Consider the following 22,437-nt stretch of genomic DNA (forward strand, 5'->3'; position numbering starts at 1 on the left):
CAAAATTAAATGCTCAGGATCCCATCAGAATAACTCCACAATTGTCTCATTGGAAGATTCAGAAGCTGGATTTATCTGTGAATATGTAGGCTATATATCGCACTTGCACAATAAACATTTGACATAGACCACCTACAACTGCATTTAAAAGGGACACACGGGATCGCGCTTTGTTTTCTGTCTCTTGCGGACGCGCGGCCCGAAATGAACCTCCTTCCTAGAACTGTGCCCTCCTCTTCCGCGTGCATCCCGGTCCCGGAGGCGTCCTAGCCTAGGTGGTCAGCGCAGACTTAAAGCGAACGGGCGCGCCTTTCCAACGGCCATTCAGTCGGAAGAGGGGACACAGTGAAGGTGTGCTGCTGTGCCGTTCATTCATCCCTCTCATCGGTTAATACATAGATAGCTACCCCCCGTTGCTGTTGTTCCCCCCCACGTTAAACGTTTAGTCAACTAGACCAATCATGTACCGGTACTTCGGGGAGCTGTTATCCCGCAGTGCGGGCAGTGCCCTGGCCTCGGGCTGCGTGGACTCTGCTCTCCCAGCATCCGCCGCTCTGATGCGGGTCCGACAGTATAGTGAACAGCCCGACGACCCCAACTTCTTTCGCATGGTGGAGGGTTTCTTCGACCGCGGAGCCGCCATCGTTCAGGACAAGCTTGTTGAGGACCTGAAGAGCAAGGAGACCCCCGAGCAGAAGATGAAACGAGTGAAGGGGATTCTCCGCATCATCAAGCCCTGCAACCACGTCCTCAGCGTCTCTTTCCCCATCAAGAGGGACAACGGAGAGTGGGAGGTAGTGGAGGGCTACCGCGCCCAGCACAGCCAGCACAGGACGCCCTGCAAGGGGGGTAAGATATACTGCCAAGCGCCGCTTCCTGCTTCTCAACTGTCCTTCGAGTGGTTGTGCGGTTGCTAAATTAGCTAGCTAGGTAGCTAATCTGGCGATCCCATTACGCAGCTGTGAGAGAACAGCTGCACTGACTCTGTTTAGCTAACGTTAGCTAGCAAGGTTGCATTATCTGCTCCACTCGCTACCGTTAGCTAGTTACTGTATAGATAGCTAGCTGCATCTCCTAGCTACATAAGTAGGGTGTTAGGGGACAAAATGAAACTGTGGTTCTGGTGTTATACTTTGCATTCCAAATTATAGAGCGGCTTGTCAAGAACACAGAACGCTTTATTTCATGAGGATAAGACTTACCATTGCTGAAATATCTTATTTTCAAGAGATCAGAAAAGGTCAATGTTACTATATTCTGTTGTCAATAAGGCACCAAATCACCTGTCCGGATTTCTAAATTCGACACCAAATTTGATTTGACACTTGCGCCGAATACAACAGGTGTAAACCTTACAGTGAAATGCTTACTTACTTTTGTCCAATAACTCAAAATATCTCAAGATAGGATGGTCATATTGTTTTGACATTTTCAAGGTTCACAGAGATGATTAAAATAAAACAAAAACATCACATTAAAATGTTGTATTATGCAAATGAATCATTTAATATGCAAATTAGGCATAATATATAATTTCATTCCTTTAAGCCCTATAATGTAAAGTAGGGTGGTCATGTTATTAACAAATAGTCATGCAGGACTGAGAGTCTATAACAATTTATGAAATTAGAATAAAACTTTTTATATTGCTTTATGCAAATTAGATACTTAATATGCTAATTCGTCTGTACAGCAGGGTGTAAAAATACAGCAAGTTAATTTAAAGTAAAGTGGTCATATTGTACACATATTGTACACACACACACACACACACACACACACACACACACACACACACACACACACACACCTGGAATGCTTTTCCAACAGTCTTTCCCACATATGCTGAACTTGTTGGCTGCTTTTCCTTCACTCTGCGGTCCAACTCATCCCAAACCATCTCTAATTGGATTGAGGTTGGGTGATTGTGGAGGCCAGGTCATCTGATGCAGTACTCCATCACTCTCCTTCTTGGTCAAATAGCCCTTACACAGCCTGGAGGTGTGTTTTGGGTTACTGTCCTGTGGAAAAACAAATAATAGTCCCACTAAGCCCAAACCAGATGGGATGTTGTATTGCTGGAGAATGCTGTGGTAGTCATGCTGGTTAAGTGTGCCTTGAATTCTAAATAAATCACTGACAGTGTCACCAGCAATGCACCATCACACCTCCTCCATGCTTCACGGTGGGAACCACACATGCAGAGATCATCCGTTCACCTACTTTGCATCTCACAAAGACTCATCATACCAAAGGACCGATTTCCACCAGTCTAATGTCCATTGCTCGTGTTTCTTGGCCAAAGCAAGTCTCTTCTTCTTATTGGTGTCCTTTAGTAGTGGTTTCTTTGCAGCAATGAAGGCCTGGTTCACGCAGTCAATGAACAGTTGATGTTGAGATGTGTCTGTTACTTGAACTCCGTGAAGAATTTATTTGGGCTGCAATCTGGGTGCAGTTAACTCTAATGAACGTATCCTCTGCAGCAGAGGTAACTCTGGGTCTTCCTTTCCTTTCACTATAGAGCTTGATGGTTTTTGCAACTGCACCCGAAGAAACTTTCAAAGTTCTTGACGTTTTCCGTATTGACTGACCTTCATGTCTTAAAGTAATGATGGACTGTCGTTTTTCTTTGCTTTTTTGAGCTGTTCTTGCCATAATATGGACTTGGTCTTTTACCAAATAGGGCTATCTTCTGTATACCACCCCTACCTTGTCACAACTCAACTGATTGGCCCAAACGCATTAAGAAGGAAATAAATTCCACAAATGTACTTTTAACAAGGCACACCTGTTAATTGAAATGCATTCCAGGTGACTACTTCATGAAGCTGGTTGAGAGAATGCCAAGAGTGTGCAAAGCTGTCATCAAGGCAAAGGGTGGCTACTTTGAAGAATCTCAAATATTAAATATATTTAGATTTGTTTAACACTTTTCTGGTTACTACATGATTCCGTATGTGTTATTTTATAGTTTTGATGTCTTCACTATTATTCTACAATGTAGAAAATAGTAAAAATAAAGAAAAACCCTTGAATGAGTAGGTTTGTCCAAACTTTTGACTGGTACTATATATATCACACTTATGTTATATTTAGTAGGCCTAGAGTGACAAATCATACGCCCAACCCTGTGCCACAGGCATACTCACACACACACACACACACACACACACACACACACACACACACACACACACACACACACACACACACACACACACACACACACACACACACACACACACACACACACACACACACACACACACACACACACACACACACACACACACACACACACACATCACACACACACACATCACACACACACACATCACACACAGCTTCACACATCACACACAGCTTCACACATCACACACAGCCTCACACATCACACACAGCCTCACACATCACACACAGCCTCACACATCACACACAGCCTCACACATCACACACAGCCTCACACATCACACACAGCTTCACACATCACACACAGCCTCACACATCACACACAGCTTCACACATCACACACAGCTTCACACATCACACACAGCCTCACACATCACACACAGCCTCACACATCACACACAGCCTCACACATCACACACAGCCTCACACTTAACATGGACACACACAGCCTCACACATCACACACAGCCTCACACATCACACACAGCCTCATACTTAACATGGACACACACAGCCTCACACAGACACACATTTCCCATGAATACTGCAGTGGGTTAAATCAGGGTCACACAGTGTGTTTCACATTGTTTCTTGGTAGTCTTAAGCAAATCTACTTTGATACAAAGGTATACACCTCAAACACATGGTTATGGGTTTATAGAAAGAAGACACCTGGACCATGTCAGATATAGAGTTGAAATGTATTACATTTGGCGTTTGCATCCCAATATTACACTTTATATTACACTTTATCACAGAAGATGGAAATATAACAAAACCGTTTGACATAAACACCGGATTTTCGTCAGTTAAAAAAATAAAATCTTTATGAATGGGTTAATAAAATATTAATAACATTCGACCCATGAGGCCAAAGAGGTTACTTTTGGTAATTAACTACATGAAAAGGCTACGTCTGAACTGTAAGACAGAAGGCTACTAGTCTAATAACATAGCTTACTTCTAAGGTAGGCCTACATCTGAGGTTGGGTTACATTGGAATGTTATTTTTGGTGTTGATGAGTTGCTCTGGTGATGTGAGGGTAAACGGCACTGTTTCCAGCAAATAATTAGCCTAGGCTCAGATGAGACAGAGTCAGTGAGCTGCCTGCCAGCTGCACACAAATATGGATGGGACACATTTTCAATGAACTGGTATTTAGCTATGTTTTTAATAAGTGTAGGGCTAAAGCCACTGATATTTTTTGTTGTTGTTGAAAGAATTAAACCATACAGCCAATTCTGCTCAGCATTGCCTCTCTCCCGGCTCACTGCTGTAAGTGAATGACATCAGCCACTCCCACACAACCAGAAAACTAGCACTCGTCATGGAAATGTGGGTGGCAATGGTGAATTTGGTTGGTTCCACGACAACCCATACATCAAAACGTAACTACGAAGCTCTACTTGGTAACCTGCTACGTTATGTTCATGTCGCTGAGACCATTTGAATGACAGTTTTACCTCATCTTTCAGTCCAACAATGTCTGATGACCGTAAAACACCTCCAGGGTGACACTATGCTAGTAGCATAGCCCCCGATCAGCTTTTTAAAACCCATCAGATATTGACTGAATTATGTCACATAAAACATTTTACTGGCACGAACAAATAATGAATGGAATTCCGGGATTTTTTTTGGAATTCAGGAATTACATTTATTGTAAAATTTAAACAACAAAAACAATTCTTAGAATGCACTCATACGTGCTGAATCTGCATAAATACACCTTGTGTATTATTATTGATGAATAAATGAAGATAAAACGGTGCAACAGGGCTGCGACCACCAGAAACCTGTTCTGTCTAGGCCCACCTGCACTAGCCTGCCTTATCAATTACTGTTGTTGTCACGTTCTGTCTAGGCCCACCTGCACTAGCCTGCCTTATCAATTACTGTTGTTGTCACGTTCTGTCTAGGCCCACCTGCACTAGCCTGCCTTATCAATTACTGTTGTTGTCACGTTCTGTCTAGGCCCACCTGCACTAGCCTGCCTTATCAATTACTGTTGTTGTCACGTTCTGTCTAGGCCCACCTGCACTAGCCTGCCTTATCAATTACTGTTGTTGTCACGTTCTGTCTAGGCCCACCTGCACTAGCCTGCCTTATCAATTACTGTTGTTGTCACGTTCTGTCTAGGCCAACCTGCACTAGCCTGCCTTATCAATTACTGTTGTTGTCACGTTCTGTCTAGGCCCACCTGCACTAGCCTGCCTTATCAATTACTGTTGTTGTCACGTTCTGTCTAGGCCCACCTGCACTAGCCTGCCTTATCAATTACTGTTGTTGTCACGTTCTGTCTAGGCCCACCTGCACTAGCCTGCCTTATCAATTACTGTTGTTGTCACGTTCTGTCTAGGCCCACCTGCACTAGCCTGCCTTATCAATTACTGTTGTTGTCACGTTCTGTCTAGGCCCACCTGCACTAGCCTGCCTTATCAATTACTGTTGTTGTCACGTTCTGTCTAGGCCCACCTGCACTAGCCTGCCTTATCAATTACTGTTGTTGTCACGTTCTGTTGCATAATTCAACAAGTGTGTCAATTTCAGGATACCCTCAGATAAAAAATCAACAGGCTTGACATTGTTTGAGAGATCAGACATATCTAGAATCTGACTGTTCCTTTTTGGAAGTTTTCATTTCATTTCAAATTTGTGTTATTTAATTAAAAAAATCCACCAAAAAGGAACGCCCATCAAAATAAAATGATCTTTCCTGTGATGTGTCGAGACGATGCGTTTAAATCCCTGACGAAGCTTTAACGTTCTTGTAGATGCAACGGAAAGACAATTTATTCCATTGAGATCGTTTCAGCCATTACCGGGGTGCGTTTGACAGGCCATTACAAACATTTCCCCGGTCGTAACGTTAATGGGAAAAAAACAACAGGCAAGAATATCAAAGGGTCGCAGTACTAAAAGGAAAGCAATCAAGCCAGCGATATTTAAGTGACAAGTGGATTTACACCCCTCAAACACAGGAAATAGACAGATCCTCAGGTGGGCGGGGCATGCACGTTGCTAAGGTAACTGCCAAACTAAAAGAAACACTTGAGTAAATGAGGGATACAAAGTATATTGAAAGCAGGTGATTCCACACAGGTGTGGTTCCTGAGTTAATTAAGCAATTAACATCCCATCATGCTTAGGGTCATGTATAAAAATGCCCAGTTTCCCATTATTTTGGCTACCATGACTAGAAGATGTCTGTCTGTCTGTCTGTGTGAGGGCGGTTTAGAGGGTGGGGCGGGGCCGCAGGGTGTGTCTGTTTTAGGAGGGGGGCTATGTGGTTCAGGGTTCAAGTCAAGGTTCAAGACTTGTTCAGCTCTGCATTGTGGGTGATTTGTGGGGTGAGGATCAGGAAGTGACATATTTCCAGTGAGGGGGGAGCGAGAGAGGAGGGAACAGTTGTTTGACGAGTGGAGTAGGGGAAGGGGTGGTAATGTACCCAACCGTTCCTATTCGTCAGCGTTTTGACAGGAGAAGGGAGGAGTGTTCACTAACCGTTCCTATTCGTCAGCGTTTTGACAGGAGGAGGGAGGAGTGTTCACTAACCGTTCCTATTCGTCAGCATTTTGACAGGAGAAGGGAGGAGTGTTCACTAACCGTTCCTATTCGTCAGCGTTTTGACAGGAGAAGGGGGGAGTGTTCACTTTATTTAGCTCATCCAGTGAGTTTTCTCTTGTTGAACCAACTGGCCTTAAAGTGCAAAGTCTCACCACCTACCTATTGTGCCAGGCAAGCTGAATCAAGTGCTCGTTCTGACAGACTGACAGGGTATATTTGAACACTGGAGGGGACATTGGTTATGTGTTAATGTATATAGCCCCGCTATTGTTATTTACTGCTGCTCTTTAATTATTTGTTATTCTACACCTGTTGTATTCGGCGCGTGTGACAAATAACATTTGAATAGACTTTCTGATTGGTGTGGCGTATAGATGTTTAATGATGGCAAACACATCATCATGGGGAGGTCAGAGGTCGTCACATGCCACCAGAGCAGATGCTTCCCTCAAACCCGTTTTAGAGAAGTGATCAAATCCTTCTTTTCACTTTCTGCAGCTTAGTCACACTTTCCATCCCCTCACTTCTCCTGGTTTCCATTCCCCTCTTCTCTGACTACAGCTACACTTCTCCTGGTTTCCATTCCCCTCTTCTCTGACTACAGCTACACTTCTCCTGGTTTCCATTCCCCTCTTCTCTGACTACAGCTACACTTCTCCTGGTTTCCATTCCCCTCTTCTCTGACTACATCTACACTTCTCATGGTTTCCATTCCCCTCTTCTCTGACTACATCTACACTTCTCCTGGTTTCCATTCCCCTCTTCTCTGACTACAGCTACACTTCTCCTGGTTTCCATTCCCCTCTTCTCTGACTACAGCTACACTTCTCCTGGTTTCCATTCCCCTCTTCTCTGACTACAGCTACACTTCTCCTGGTTTCCATTCCCCTCTTCTCTGACTACAGCTACACTTCTCCTGGTTTCCATTCCCCTCTTCTCTGACTACAGCTACACTTCTCATGGTTTCCATTCCCCTCTTCTCTGACTACAGCTACACTTCTCATGCTTTCCATTCCCCTCTTCTCTGACTACAACTACACTTCTCATGGTTTCCATTCCCCTGTTCTCTGACTACAGCTACACTTCTCACTTCTTATAGGCATTTTAGTATTGCCAGTGTAACAGTATAGCTTCCGTCCCTCTCCTCGCTCCTACCTGGGCTCGAACTAGGAACACATCGACAACAGCCACCCTCGAAGCAGTGTTACCCATCGCTCCACAAAAGCTGCGGCCCTTGCAGAGCAAGGGGAACAACTACTCCAAGTCTCAGAGCGAGTGACGTCACCGATTGAACCCCTATTAGCGCGCACCCCGCTAACTAGCTAGCCATTTCACTTCGGTTACAGCAGCCTAATCTCGGGAGTTAATAGGCTTGAAGTCATAAACAGCGCAATGCTTGAAGCATTGCGAAGAGCTGCTGTCTAATGCACGAAAGTGCTGTTTGAATGAATGCTTATGAGCCTGCTGGTGCCTACCATCGCTCAGTCAAACTGCTCTATCATTTGATTAGACTTAATTATAACATAATAACACACAGAAATACGAGCCTTTGGTCATTAAAATAGTCGAATCCGGAAACTATCATTTCGGAACCGTTCCGTATTTTATCTAACGGATGGCATCCCTAAGTCTAAATATTGCTGTTACATTGTACAACCTTCAATGTTATGTCATAATTATGTACAATTCTGGGAAATTAATTACGGCCTTTGTTAGGAATACATGGACTTCACACAGTTCGCAATGAGCCAGGCGGCCCAAACTGCTGCATATACCCTGTATATACAATACTGCAGAACCTCACATTCTCTAGCTGGATCACTGCAGAACTGTGTTTGTGCAGGCGTGACTCAGTGTTAGGGAGTGTCAGGAAGTGGCTCACTCTCAAAGAATGTTTAGTCTGCTAAACGTCCAACATGCCCTTCTCCTTTCCAAGCAGAAGAGGAAGCCTGCGGCTCTTATTTCCACTGTGACTAACAACCCACTGTGGGCTCCCTTCCACATCAATGGACATCTCTGTGTGCTCTTGGGCGGTTGGGTTTGCCTGTGTGGGTGTACAGTATGTTTGTTCGTGGTTATCATCTGTTTTCATACATTTGTCATGTATATACATAACTTACACTCCTGTTTGTTTATATATTGTGTGTTTGATGTGTGTGTGTGTGTTTGGTGTGTGTTTGATGTGTGTGTTTGGTGTGTGTTTGATGTGTGTGTGTTTGGTGTGTGTTTGATGTGTGTGTGTGTGTCTCCTAGCCAACCCAGAGACTCATTCCATTGGAATGTTTCTCAACATGTTTTTCTCCTGCTCTGCGGTAGTAGGGGAGAGGAAAGGAGGCGAATCAAAGGGGGAGGGGTTAATGGTTGAAAGGGTATGGGTATAAAGAATATTCTTGTTCAGTGAATTGAATTAGCCTTCAGATGTAGGATCTTAATTTGATCACTCTGTTGCAGGAGAATGTCCATTTTAATTTTAATCCACAAAATAATTCACATGCCCTGTTGCTGCTGTAGCAAAGTAAAGTGGCCCTACCTGAAGGTCCTACATCTGTATCTCAGTCAGTGCTGTGTCTATAGTGTAGTTGATTGGAGGGTCTACGCTGTTAAGGTCATGCCTTCCAGCAGCTTAATATGGGGGACTTGCAGGCTGTCTGGTCCCTGAAGGTCATGTTATGGAGGCGTTGCTAATGTGTGCCCTCCTGAACACCATCCTGCTAACGCAGCAGGGGGCTAGTGGCCAGCTAGCGTAGGGGCTATTTTCTGGACTGGGCCTCAGTACACGCCGTGGCGCTTTGAGATGATGTCACTCACACATGCACGCCCTCTCTCTGTCCTCTATAGTGTGCTGGGCTGGCTGCAGTCTCCTGTCAGTGTCCGGTGCCCTTGGCTCTCGGTAGTCGTCTGCCACAGCGACATAGCCCAATATAGGTCAGCCCAAGTTAGCACTCACGCTCTGTTTCCCTGTGCTGCTGGTGTAGAGGACACACAGTGTAACCCCAGGTAGTGTACCTGTGCTGCTGGTGTAGAGGAGACACAGTGTAACCCCAGGTAGTGTACCTGTGCTGCTGGTGTAGAGGAGACACAGTGTAACCCCAGGTAGTGTACCTGTGCTGCTGGTGTAGAGGACACACAGTGTAACCCCAGGTAGTGTACCTGTGCTGCTGGTGTAGAGGACACACAGTGTAACCCCAGGTAGTGTACCTGTGCTGCTGGTGTAGAGGACACACAGTGTAACCCCAGGTAGTGTACCTGTGCTGCTGGTGTAGAGGACACACAGTGTAACCCCAGGTAGTGTACCTGTGCTGCTGGTGTAGAGGACACACAGTGTAACCCCAGGTAGTGTACCTGTGCTGCTGGTGTAGAGGACACACAGTGTAACCCCAGGTAGTGTACCTGTGCTGCTGGTGTAGAGGACACACAGTGTAACCCCAGGTAGTGTACCTGTGCTGGACACAGAGTAGACTTAAAGCCTGTCTTCCTGTCAACTTTAGAGTGTGTGTGTGTGTGGTATTGTTGGGCTCCGTGTGTTGACTGCCTTTGTGTCTGTCTGTGTGCAGGTATCCGTTACAGTGAAGAGGTGTCTGTTGATGAGGTGAAGGCTCTGGCCTCTCTGATGACGTACAAGTGTGCCGTGGTCGGTAAGTCTCTCCACTTCTCTTCTCTTCTCCTCCACCTCTCCTCTCCTCTCCTCTCTTCTCCTCCACCTCTCCTCTCCTCTCACATCGCATTCATGCCTCAGTGCTCCTGATTTCATGTAAACATACACACTTATCTGAGAGATTTTTATTAGCATTTTCAGAGAGCTGTTGTTAAAGCAATGAAGTGTGTGTGTGTGTGTGTGTGTGTGTGTGTGTGTGTGTGTGTGTGTGTGTGTGTGTGTGTGTGTGTGTGTGTGTGTGTGTGTGTGTGTGTGTGTGTGTGTGTGTGTGTGTGTGTGTGTGTTTAAGCCCCAGTTTGTAAGCCGTTTTCTCTCTCTCCAGATGTACCATTCGGGGGGGCTAAAGCTGGTGTCAAGATCAACGTCAAAAATTACTCTGTAAGTCCGTCACACACACACACACACACACACACACACACACACACACACACACACACACACAGATACACACACATATACAAGTGTATGTGTTATATGGAGGAAAGAGTGGAGGCTGTTCTCTACCACACACACCATGGTAGGTGATTATTGTGGGAACGCTCTAATGCACAGGAAGCATATTTTACTCCATGTCACATCAATGATCTATTCCAGTAAACCGTTACAGACCCACACGCACACACACACACACATGCGCACACACACACACACACACACACACACAAATGCACACACTCACAGACACATACAGACACAGATGCACACACGCGCACAAACGCACGCACACACACACACGCAGACAAACTGTCTGATTTCTTCCATGCTGGAGAGGAAAGGACAGAGCAGACGCCTGTCTTATCCTTTCAGTTTAACTGTTTTCTCCTTCTGTCAACACAGACTCACCACAGAACAACTGACAGGCTCTTTATTTTGTATCCTAGAGAGATAGGCTCTTTATTCATATCCTAGAGAGATAGGCTCTTTATTCGTATCCTCGAGAGATAGGCTCTTTATTCGTATCCTAGAGAGATAGGCTCTTTATTCGTATCCTAGAGAGATAGGCTCTTTATTCGTATCCTAGAGAGATAGGCTCTTTATTCGTATCCTGGAGAGATAGGCTCTTTATTCGTATCCTAGAGAGATAGGCTCTTTATTCGTATCCTAGAGAGATAGGCTCTTTATTCGTATCTTAGAGAGATAGGCTCTTTATTCGTATCCTAGAGAGATAGGCTCTTTATTCGTATCCTAGAGAGATAGGCTCTTTATTCGTATCCTAGAGAGATAGGCTCTTTATTCGTATCCTGGAGAGATAGGCTCTTTATTCGTATCCTGGAGAGATAGGCTCTTTATTCGTATCCTAGAGAGATAGGCTCTTTATTCGTATCCTCGAGAGATAGGCTCTTTATTCGTATCCTCGAGAGATAGGCTCTTTATTCGTATCCTCGAGAGATAGGCTCTTTATTCGTATCCTAGAGAGATAGGCTCTTTATTCGTATCCTAGAGAGATAGGCTCTTTATTCGTAACCTAGAGAGATAGGCTCTTTATTCGTATCCTAGAGAGATAGGCTCTTTATTCGTATCCTAGAGAGATAGGCTCTTTATTCGTATCCTAGAGAGATAGGCTCTTTATTCGTATCCTAGAGAGATAGGCTCTTTATTCGTATCCTAGAGAGATAGGCTCTTTATTCGTATCCTGGAGAGATAGGCTCTTTATTCATATCTTAGAGAGATAGGCTCTTTATTCGTATCCTAGAGAGATAGGCTCTTTATTCGTATCCTAGAGAGATAGGCTCTTTATTCGTATCCTAGAGAGATAGGCTCTTTATTCGTATCCTAGAGAGATAGGCTCTTTATTTTGTATCCTAGAGAGATAGGCTCTTTATTCGTATCCTAGAGAGATAGGCTCTTTATTCGTATCCTAGAGAGATAGGCTCTTTATTTTGTATCCTAGAGAGATAGGCTCTTTATTCGTATCCTCGAGAGATAGGCTCTTTATTCGTATCCTAGAGAGATAGGCTCTTTATTCGTATCCTAGAGAGATAGGCTCTTTATTCGTATCCTAGAGAGATAGGCTCTTTATTCGTATCCTAGAGAGCTAGGCTCTTTATTCGTATCCTAGAGAGATAGGCTCTTTATTCGTATCCTGGAGAGATAGGCTCTTTATTCATATCTTAGAGAGATAGGCTCTTTATTCGTATCCTAGAGAGATAGGCTCTTTATTCGTATCCTAGAGAGATAGGCTCTTTATTCGTATCCTCGAGAGATAGGCTCTTTATTCGTATCCTGGAGAGATAGGCTCTTTATTCGTATCCTGGAGAGATAGGCTCTTTATTCGTATCCTAGAGAGATAGGCTCTTTATTCGTATCCTAGAGAGATAGGCTCTTTATTCGTATCCTGGAGAGATAGGCTCTTTATTCGTATCCTAGAGAGATAGGCTCTTTATTCGTATCCTAGAGAGATAGGCTCTTTATTCGTATCCTAGAGAGATAGGCTCTTTATTCGTATCCTAGAGAGATAGGCTCTTTATTCGTATCCTAGAGAGATAGGCTCTTTATTCGTATCCTAGAGAGATAGGCTCTTTATTCGTATCCTCGAGAGATAGGCTCTTTATTCGTATCCTAGAGAGATAGGCTCTTTATTCGTATCCTAGAGAGATAGGCTCTTTATTCGTATCCTCGAGAGATAGGCTCTTTATTCGTATCCTGGAGAGATAGGCTCTTTATTCGTATCCTAGAGAGATAGGCTCTTTATTCGTATCCTAGAGAGATAGGCTCTTTATTCGTATCCTAGAGAGATAGGCCCTTTATTCGTATCCTAGAGAGATAGGCTCTTTATTCGTATCCTAGAGAGATAGGCTCTTTATTCGTATCTTGGAGAGATAGGCTCTTTATTCGTATCCTAGAGAGATAGGCTCTTTATTCGTATCCTAGAGAGATAGGCTCTTTATTCGTATCCTAGAGAGATAGGCTCTTTATTCGTTTCCTAGAGAGATAGGCTCTTTATTCGTTTCCTAGAGAGATAGGCTCTTTATTCGTTTCCTAGAGAGATAGGCTCTTTATTCGTTTCCTAGAGAGATAGGCTCTTTATTCGTATCTTGGAGAGATAGGCTCTTTATTCGTATCCTAGAGAGATAGGCTCTTTATTCGTATCCTAGAGAGATAGGCTCTTTATTCGTATCCTAGAGAGATAGGCTCTTTATTCGTATCCTAGAGAGATAGGCTCTTTATTCGTATCCTAGAGAGATAGGCTCTTTATTCGTATCCTAGAGAGATAGGCTCTTTATTCATATCTTAGAGAGATAGGCTCTTTATTCGTATCCTAGAGAGATAGGCTCTTTATTCGTATCCTAGAGAGATAGGCTCTTTATTCGTATCCTAGAGAGATAGGCTCTTTATTCGTATCCTAGAGAGATAGGCTCTTTATTCGTATCCTAGAGAGATAGGCTCTTTATTCGTATCCTCGAGAGATAGGCTCTTTATTCGTATCCTAGAGAGATAGGCTCTTTATTCGTATCCTGGAGAGATAGGCTCTTTATTCGTATCCTGGAGAGATAGGCTCTTTATTCGTATCCTAGAGAGATAGGCTCTTTATTCGTATCCTAGAGAGATAGGCTCTTTATTCGTATCCTGGAGAGATAGGCTCTTTATTCGTATCCTAGAGAGATAGGCTCTTTATTCGTATCCTAGAGAGATAGGCTCTTTATTCGTATCCTAGAGAGATAGGCTCTTTATTCGTATCCTAGAGAGATAGGCTCTTTATTCGTATCCTAGAGAGATAGGCTCTTTATTCGTATCCTAGAGAGATAGGCTCTTTATTCGTATCCTCGAGAGATAGGCTCTTTATTCGTATCCTAGAGAGATAGGCTCTTTATTCGTATCCTGGAGAGATAGGCTCTTTATTCGTATCCTGGAGAGATAGGCTCTTTATTCGTATCCTGGAGAGATAGGCTCTTTATTCGTATCCTAGAGAGATAGGCTCTTTATTCGTATCCTAGAGAGATAGGCTCTTTATTCGTATCCTAGAGAGATAGGCCCTTTATTCGTATCCTAGAGAGATAGGCTCTTTATTCGTATCCTAGAGAGATAGGCTCTTTATTCGTATCTTGGAGAGATAGGCTCTTTATTCGTATCCTAGAGAGATAGGCTCTTTATTCGTATCCTGGAGAGATAGGCTCTTTATTCGTATCCTAGAGAGATAGGCTCTTTATTCGCATCCTGGAGAGATAGGCTCTTTATTCGTATCCTGGAGAGATAGGCTCTTTATTCGTATCCTAGAGAGATAGGCTCTTTATTCGTATCCTAGAGAGATAGGCTCTTTATTCGTATCCTAGAGAGATAGGCTCTTTATTCGTATCCTAGAGAGATAGTCTCTTTATTCGTATCCTAGAGAGATAGGCTCTTTATTCGTATCTTGGAGAGATAGGCTCTTTATTCGTATCCTAGAGAGATAGGCACTTTAGGGCTGATCGCTACAGCTTTATCTGTTTATCTGTCACCACATTATGTCATAGATAGATAGATAGATTGTGTGTGTGTGTGTGTAGTAGTATGCCCTTCAGAGCTAAGTGGAGCTGAAATGCTTAGCTGTTAACTGGCAGACACACAGGAAACCTTTCTCTCTCCTCGTGCACTCTGTGATCAATCATTTATCTCTCTCTTTAGGACAATGAGTTGGAGAAGATCACTAGAAGGTTCACCATTGAGCTGGCCAAGAAAGGCTTTATTGGTAAGTGTGTCCTTCATGTAGCCAGTTGTCCCCTACGATCCTGTATGCTAATGACTGTGACGTGTTACCTCAAAACACTAAGACAGGATTCTACCCCAGTGATTTACCCCAGTGATTTACCCCAGTGATTTACCCCAGTGATTTTACCCCCAGCCTTTCGTCTCACTGGGCCGTGGCTCCGGCGGTCCTGCTCTGACTCAGGCCACTGGTACTTTTCAGCTTTGATTTACATAACAATGACTGTGAACTTTAACCCCTTCTCACAAAGCAACTGTTTTGATTAAGCAGAGGTTGTTGATTCTGCTCCTCACAAGCCCTCACTGTCAGCCATCATCGTATATACACTATTATAAACTGGCTGGTTCCAGCCCTGAATGCTGATTGGCTGACAGCCGTGGCATATCAGACCGTATAGCAGGGGTATGACAAAACATTTATTTTTACTGCTCTAATTACATTGATAACCAGTTTATAATAGCAGTAAGGCACCTCAGAGGTTTGTGATATATGGCCAATATATCACAGCTAAGGGCTGTTTCCAGGCACTCCACATTGGCCATATACCACACCCCCTCGGCCTTATTGCTGAAGTGGAAAAGCTTATGTGTAGTAATGGTGACGGTAGTTGACCCCTCTTCCAGTCAGTCGGATCCTCCCCCTCTCCTCCCTCCCTCTGTCCACTTCTGTTTTTGGATGTCGGGGCCCAGTGAACACATGAGAATGTCCCTCGCTGCATACCATCCTGTTTATACCACAGAGAGGGAGAGAGACTGGCATTTAGACATGTCTCTGTCTGCCACCAGGGTAAAGTGGGCGTTCTCTGCCCTCCAGTCAGCCACTGTCTATATTTAGAATAGGTAGAACTATAGATATTTAATTGCTAGTAACTTTATCTCAAACCTGTGTAGTATGTGTTACGTGTGGGAAAGAGAGAGAAATAAAGATGGAGGGCAGGGTTCACCACTAGGTGGCCCGTGGGTCATTCGATTTTTTTTGTTGCCCCCCCAGGTTTTCTGAGCAAAATAATATATTTTAAATTTAATTTTTGTTGTTGGACATAAAAGACTAAAATCACCAGGAAATCGGCTCAAAGTGATTTTAATTTAGGAAATCTGTTCCTAAGTATTCCCACGCATAAATCAAGATGCATATGTGATCGTATCTCAATGTAATCAAGGTTTGTAATGGTTCTGTTTTTTGTCGATCACTATCTGTTTGGGATTTCTGCGGTCAATTTGCAGTGTACAAAATGTGTTATTCAGAACTATGTTCCGGCCCGCAGACTATCCGCTCAAGGAAAAATCGTCCCACGACTGAATGTAATTGGGGACCCCTGATGTAGGGTGTGTGTAAATGCTTCCAGTCCTCACAGAACCCCCCCCCCCCCCTCTCCCCAGGGCCCGGTATTGATGTTCCTGCTCCTGACATGAGCACTGGAGAGAGAGAGATGTCCTGGATCGCTGACACATACGCCAACACCATCGCGCACACCGTGAGTTACCACACAAACGCACATACACTGTAGTTCTGTAGTCTGCCCCCCCCAGGGCAGTATGGGTATTATAGTTCTGTAGCTTGGCCCCCCAGGGAAGTATGGGTATTGTAGTTCTGTAGTCTGGCCCCCAGGGCAGTATGGGTAGTGTAGTTCTGTAGTCTGGCCCCCAGGGCAGTATGGGTCGTGTAGTTCTGTAGTCTGAAACCCCCCCCCCCCCCCCCCCCCCCCCCCCCGATCCCCCAGGCCAGTATGAGTAGTGTAGTTCTGTAGTCTGGCCCCCCAGGGCAGTATGGGTATTGTAGTTCTGTAGCCTGGCCCCCATGGGAGTATGGGTTCTGTAGTATGGGCTCTGTAGTCTGGCCCCAGAGCAGTATGTGTCCTGCACTGACCTCTCATACCTATGCTGAAGACTCTCTATTTACAGTCTGACAAACAGATCTAATGCAATTAAATATACACTCTAACATGTGTGTGTGTGTTTCTGGCTCTGTGTCTCTCTGGGCGTGTCTCTGTGCAGGACATCAACGCCCACGCGTGTGTGACAGGCAAGCCCATCAGTCAGGGCGGTATCCACGGGCGTATCTCGGCCACCGGTCGCGGAGTGTTCCACGGAATTGAGAACTTCATCAACGAGGCGTCCTACATGAGCATGCTGGGCCTGACCCCCGGCTTCCAGGACAAGACCTTCATCATCCAGGTACACACACACACACACACACACACACACACACACACACACACACACACTGACATTTGTAAAGATTGCGTAAAAGTTGTTTTACGCTGATCTGGTCAACAGATTTTGATGTGAACTTTGTTAAATATCTGCAGGGGTGAGTTAGTATTGGTCTCTCTGTGACGTCAGAGACGCGGTGGCAGGGTTCAGCAGCAGTATCACACCACACAGATCTGGTTTACACTGGTCCGTAGGTCCCAGTTCCCACTCTGTGCCGCGGTGTGTGAGACAGACTAAAGGTCAAAGTGCAGCTTTCTGCAGGACTCTCAGTTCCCTCTGACACACGAGACTTCCTTCACACACACACACACACACACACACACACACACACACACACACACACACACACACACACACACACACACACACACACACACACACACACACACACACACACACACACACAGAGAGAGATGCCCTCAGCCTTGGCCTCCTTCCTGGAAGCCTGTCTATAGGTACCAGCTTTTCTCTGTAGTAGTGTTGTCACGATACCAGAATTTACAATTGGATACCGATACCAGGTTTAGTATCACGATACTTGATACCAAAACGATACCAAAACGATACCACAACAACAACAAAAGAAAGCATATTAGCCAAAGTCACAGAAGGGCACTTGATCCAGACATTTTGTTAGAGACATTAGTATGTATGTGTTAATGATATAATCATACAATCAATTTTGACTTTGTTTTTACCATTCTAACTACAAAACAGCAGAATGGTGAACATTTATTTGAATGGTAAATCTCTACTGATACACTGGTTAAATCAAGATGTAGCCTAGGTCAATTCACAATACAGGTGAATGCGTATTATTCAATAGGAGTGTGTGCATTGAGTTATTGAGCTGGTTGTATCTGACTTCATGGGGCTACAGATGACAAACAATCCTTTCCATTTAGGACTTTATTGGCAACTACTAAGAGAACATATTTTATTGTACCAATTAACAACATTTGCATAGAATAAGCAATCTCTTCATTTATAAAAATGTGCGCTGTCTCTTTAAGAAATGAATGATGTCATTTGGGAGGCAGAATGTGGCTGTGGAATGCGACTGTGGCTATGGCACCTAGTGGAAACCAGATGGGACTCGGGAGCTGAAGAAATGAATGAGTTTTTGGTGGCGAGGGAGACTGAGTGAATTAATAACGTTTTTAGAAACAATCAGCTTTGAAAATGGGCAAAAATGACAAAATGCAATAAAAAAATACCATAAAGATCAATGTAGAAATATAAACTACTAAATACTTGTATTTTTCAGTAACTGACTGACTGACTAAACAGACTGACTGACTAAACAGACTGACTGACTAAACAGACTGATTGACTAAACAGAGACACACAGACTGACTGACTAAACAGAGACACACAGACAGACTGACTGACTAAACAGAGACACAAAGACTGTGTTTGTGTGTGTGGCTGGATTATGTAGTTGTGTGATTCGATACGCAGATGTGTGATGACATCGTGTAGATGGCAGATGACAGAGAGGAGAGAGGAGGATAATGGAGAGATATATTGAGGGGAGGAGCTGATCTCAGTTTATAGACCTTGCTGCTGTGGAAACGACTGTCAACCATCTATTGTTAAGGGCCTATAGCAGCATTATGTGTCTCAATGCTCATTATAGTTAAAGGTATATTTCACAGCTGTACCAGATTGCCTATATATTATAGTGCCTGCTTAGTTTCAATCCTCTGTCTGTCCGCTGATTTGCTGTGTCAGTTTATTAGCTAGTAATCAGTGGGTCTGAGGCTACTGCAGTGACAGAGGTGGGCCACATGGGGGCGCCAGGGTCCCAGTGTAATGTCTTTAGTGTACTCTGTAGCAGAGCTGATGATGGTGTGTGTGATGAAGGAGATAGTAATGATCTCTCTCTTTCTCAGGGCTTTGGTAACGTGGGTCTCCACTCCATGCGGTACCTCCACAGGTACGGTGCTAAGTGTGTGGGCATCGCTGAGTATGACGGCAGCATATACAACCCAGAGGGCATTGACCCCAAGCAGCTGGAGGACTACAAACTGGTTAGAATACTCTCTTACTCTCCTTTTGAACTTCCTCAGTCTCACTTTCTCTGTGTCTCTCTGTCACTCTTTCTCTCTCACTTTTCCGCCCTCTCTTGTTCTGAATATGAGCTATAGCCAAGAAAGACTTCCTCTGTCTCTTGCATTTGACTAACCTGTGTGTGTGTGCAGCAACATGGTTCGATCGTAGGTTTCCCCGGGGCTAAGCCGTACGAGGGCAGCCTTCTGGAAGCTCCGTGTCACATCCTGATCCCTGCCGCCAGCGAGAAGCAGCTCACACGAAACAACGCCCACAGGATCAAGGCCAAGGTACTTCATTACCCACAATACCCCCATCTAAACCACACTACCCACAATGCCATGTTGTCATCGTTGTTGTTGTTGTTTATTGTTGTTTGTTCCAGATCATTGCTGAGGGAGCCAACGGCCCCACCACCCCTGACGCTGACAAGATCTTCCTGGAGAACAATGTCATGGTCATCCCTGTAAGAAGAGGCGCACACACACACATATATACACACACACACACTTGCAAAACACAAATTTGCTTGTTAAGGCAGTCATACACACATTCACAGTATCTATCCAGCAAACATGGCCCCATGTGGGTATTTGATGGGTAAGGTGGGCACGGGCTAGCCCACACCAAGCCCACACCAGCCCAACACGGGCTAGCCCACACCAAGCCCACACCAGCCCAACACGGGCTAGCCCACACCAAGCCCACACCAGCCCAACACGGGCTAGCCCACACCAAGCCCACACCAGCCCAACACGGGCTAGCCCACACCAAGCCCACACCAGCCCAACACGGGCTAGCCCACACCAAGCCCACACCAGCCCAACACGGGCTAGCCCACACCAAGCCCACACCAGCCCAACACGGGCTAGCCCACACCAAGCCCACACCAGCCCAACACGGCCTAGTCCACACCAAGCCCAGCACAGGTTAGCTCACACACCAGCCCAACACAGACTAGCCTACACAAATCCCACACCAGCCCAACACAGGCTAAAAAAATGTGCTTCTTTCAGGCAAAGTGAGGGCGGGCCACACTGTGTGTGGGCATGTTTGCTGGGTTGAGTTCTCTCATTAACAGGACACACTCAACAATCCCAGACAGAGATGTCTGTTCTGACCTGTCTGTTTGGCCCTCCCTCAGGACATGTACCTGAACGCAGGTGGTGTGACCGTGTCCTACTTTGAGTGGCTGAAGAACCTGAACCACGTCAGCTATGGAAGACTCACCTTCAAATACGAGAGAGATTCCAACTATCACCTCCTCAGTAAGTCCTGACCTCTAACCTTTCAGTCTCCAGCTATAATACGATGCTTCTGTAACTTACCTTCAGGTATTCTCTCTCTCTCTGTGTCCTGACCTCTAACCTTTCACAGTCTCCCCATATAATACCTTGCTTCTGTAACTTACCATCAAGTACTCTCTCTCTCGCAGTGTCTGTTCAGGAGAGTTTGGAGAGGAAGTTTGGAAAGCAGGGAGGACCAATCCCTGTTGTCCCCACCGCTGACTTCCAGGCCAGAGTCGCTGTGAGTACACACACACACACACACACACACAGAGTCAACCGTATGCATACGGGGGGGTATATCTATACACATGTAAACCTATGTGGGGGGTGATACATCCAGGCTAGTTTGATAACATCTCTCCTCTCCTCTACAGGGAGCTTCTGAGAAGGACATTGTCCACTCTGGGCTGGCCTACACCATGGAGAGGTCTGCCAGGGTAAGAGAGAGTGTGTGTGTCTCTGTGTGTGTGTGTGTGTGTACGTGCAAAGTTAGAGCAGGTGTGTCAGACCATACAGAACCTATAATTGCATTTTGCTGACCTGGGGCATCTCTCAACCACACTACCACTGTGTGTCTGTGTGTGTGTGTGTGTCTGTGTGTTTTGCCAGTGTGACCCGGTCTGGTGTGTGTAATTGTAGTGTGTTTTGTCCCCCTGCAGCAAATCATGCGTACAGCCAGTAAGTACAACCTGGGTCTGGACCTGCGGACGGCTGCCTACGTCAACGCCATCGAGAAGGTGTTCAAGGTCTACAACGAGGCCGGCATCACTGTCACATGATCACCTTGTCACAGCCAGACCACTCCCACACCACCCTGCTATTGGTTCACCCTGCTTCCCCATTTTTCCAATTAGCCTTCAGTACATACCAGCGTTTACATTAGAGACCCCCGCCTCCTGTTTATACACACACACACACACTGACACGTACTGTGTTCTGTGTCCCATGACCTCGCCATATCTCCCAGTATCACGTGGGTAGCTCAGTATTTCTGTGTCGTTCTGTTTCAGTATTGTCATTCAGTTTGTGAAAGGAGCAGATTGTAGCAGGAAGATAGCTTTAAGACCCCCCCCCCCCCCTCCTATCAGAGTTCCCTGTCGGCCATTTTGTCTTGTTTGACCCTTGTGTTGCCATGGTTTCAGACCACAACAATGAAGTTGCCTTAGCTCTGACGGAGCTTTGTACTGAAAAGACACACATACCCCACCTATACTGAAATCCATTTAATGTTAACTCCAGACATATACTTTATTTAAAGAAAGAGAAATAGTTTTAAACTCTCACTTTATGTCAGGGAATGGTGATATCATATGTGTTCCTCAGTTCTCCTCACAGCGGGGTTAGAGGTCAGGGCTCAGGGTTGTGCTGAGGAACACAGGGTTCTACTGGGTTTGGTTCTTAGTACAGTTCTACACCCATCTCCACTATATCAGTCCCTCCACAAGCCCCCCAACCTTCCCTACTTTCTGCTCCTATCTTGTCCAATCTGACCCTCCCCCAAACCTTCCGCTCCGCCATGAGAGAGAGAGGAGGAGAGGATCATGGGAACAAGTGTTCTCCTTCTCCAAAAAGCCGTCCAAGCCCTTGCACGGAAATTGCTTGGGGAAATTTGTATTGCCTTTTTTTTGTTGAAAACCAATAAAATTCAGAGAAAACTGATGTGTAAGTGCAGTATGTGACGTGCAGACAGACAGAATAGTGTTGAAAGATTAGTGTTTTATTCATGTTTATGACATCCTGTACACGTTATACAGATCTCAGTGATAGTATAAAGACGGGATTGGTTGA

At 45.0% G+C, this 22,437-nt stretch overlaps 1 protein-coding gene across 1 annotated transcript; it reads left to right on the forward strand.

Moving 5' to 3' along the window:
• Positions 1-284: 284 nt before the first annotated feature.
• On the forward strand, positions 285-22,308 carry LOC120046118 (glutamate dehydrogenase, mitochondrial). The gene is made up of 13 exons (XM_038991088.1): positions 285-849; positions 10,311-10,391; positions 10,734-10,789; positions 15,014-15,077; positions 16,475-16,569; positions 17,090-17,269; positions 19,204-19,341; positions 19,513-19,650; positions 19,746-19,826; positions 20,505-20,628; positions 20,796-20,887; positions 21,024-21,086; positions 21,309-22,308. Exons 1-13 carry the CDS (start codon positions 462-464, stop codon positions 21,426-21,428), a joined length of 1,620 nt encoding a protein of 539 aa, XP_038847016.1. The 5' UTR covers positions 285-461; the 3' UTR covers positions 21,429-22,308.
• Positions 22,309-22,437: the final 129 nt, after the last annotated feature.

This window comes from Salvelinus namaycush, chromosome 4 (assembly GCF_016432855.1).
Source record: "Salvelinus namaycush isolate Seneca chromosome 4, SaNama_1.0, whole genome shotgun sequence".
Classification (NCBI taxonomy): Eukaryota; Metazoa; Chordata; class Actinopteri; order Salmoniformes; family Salmonidae; genus Salvelinus; species Salvelinus namaycush.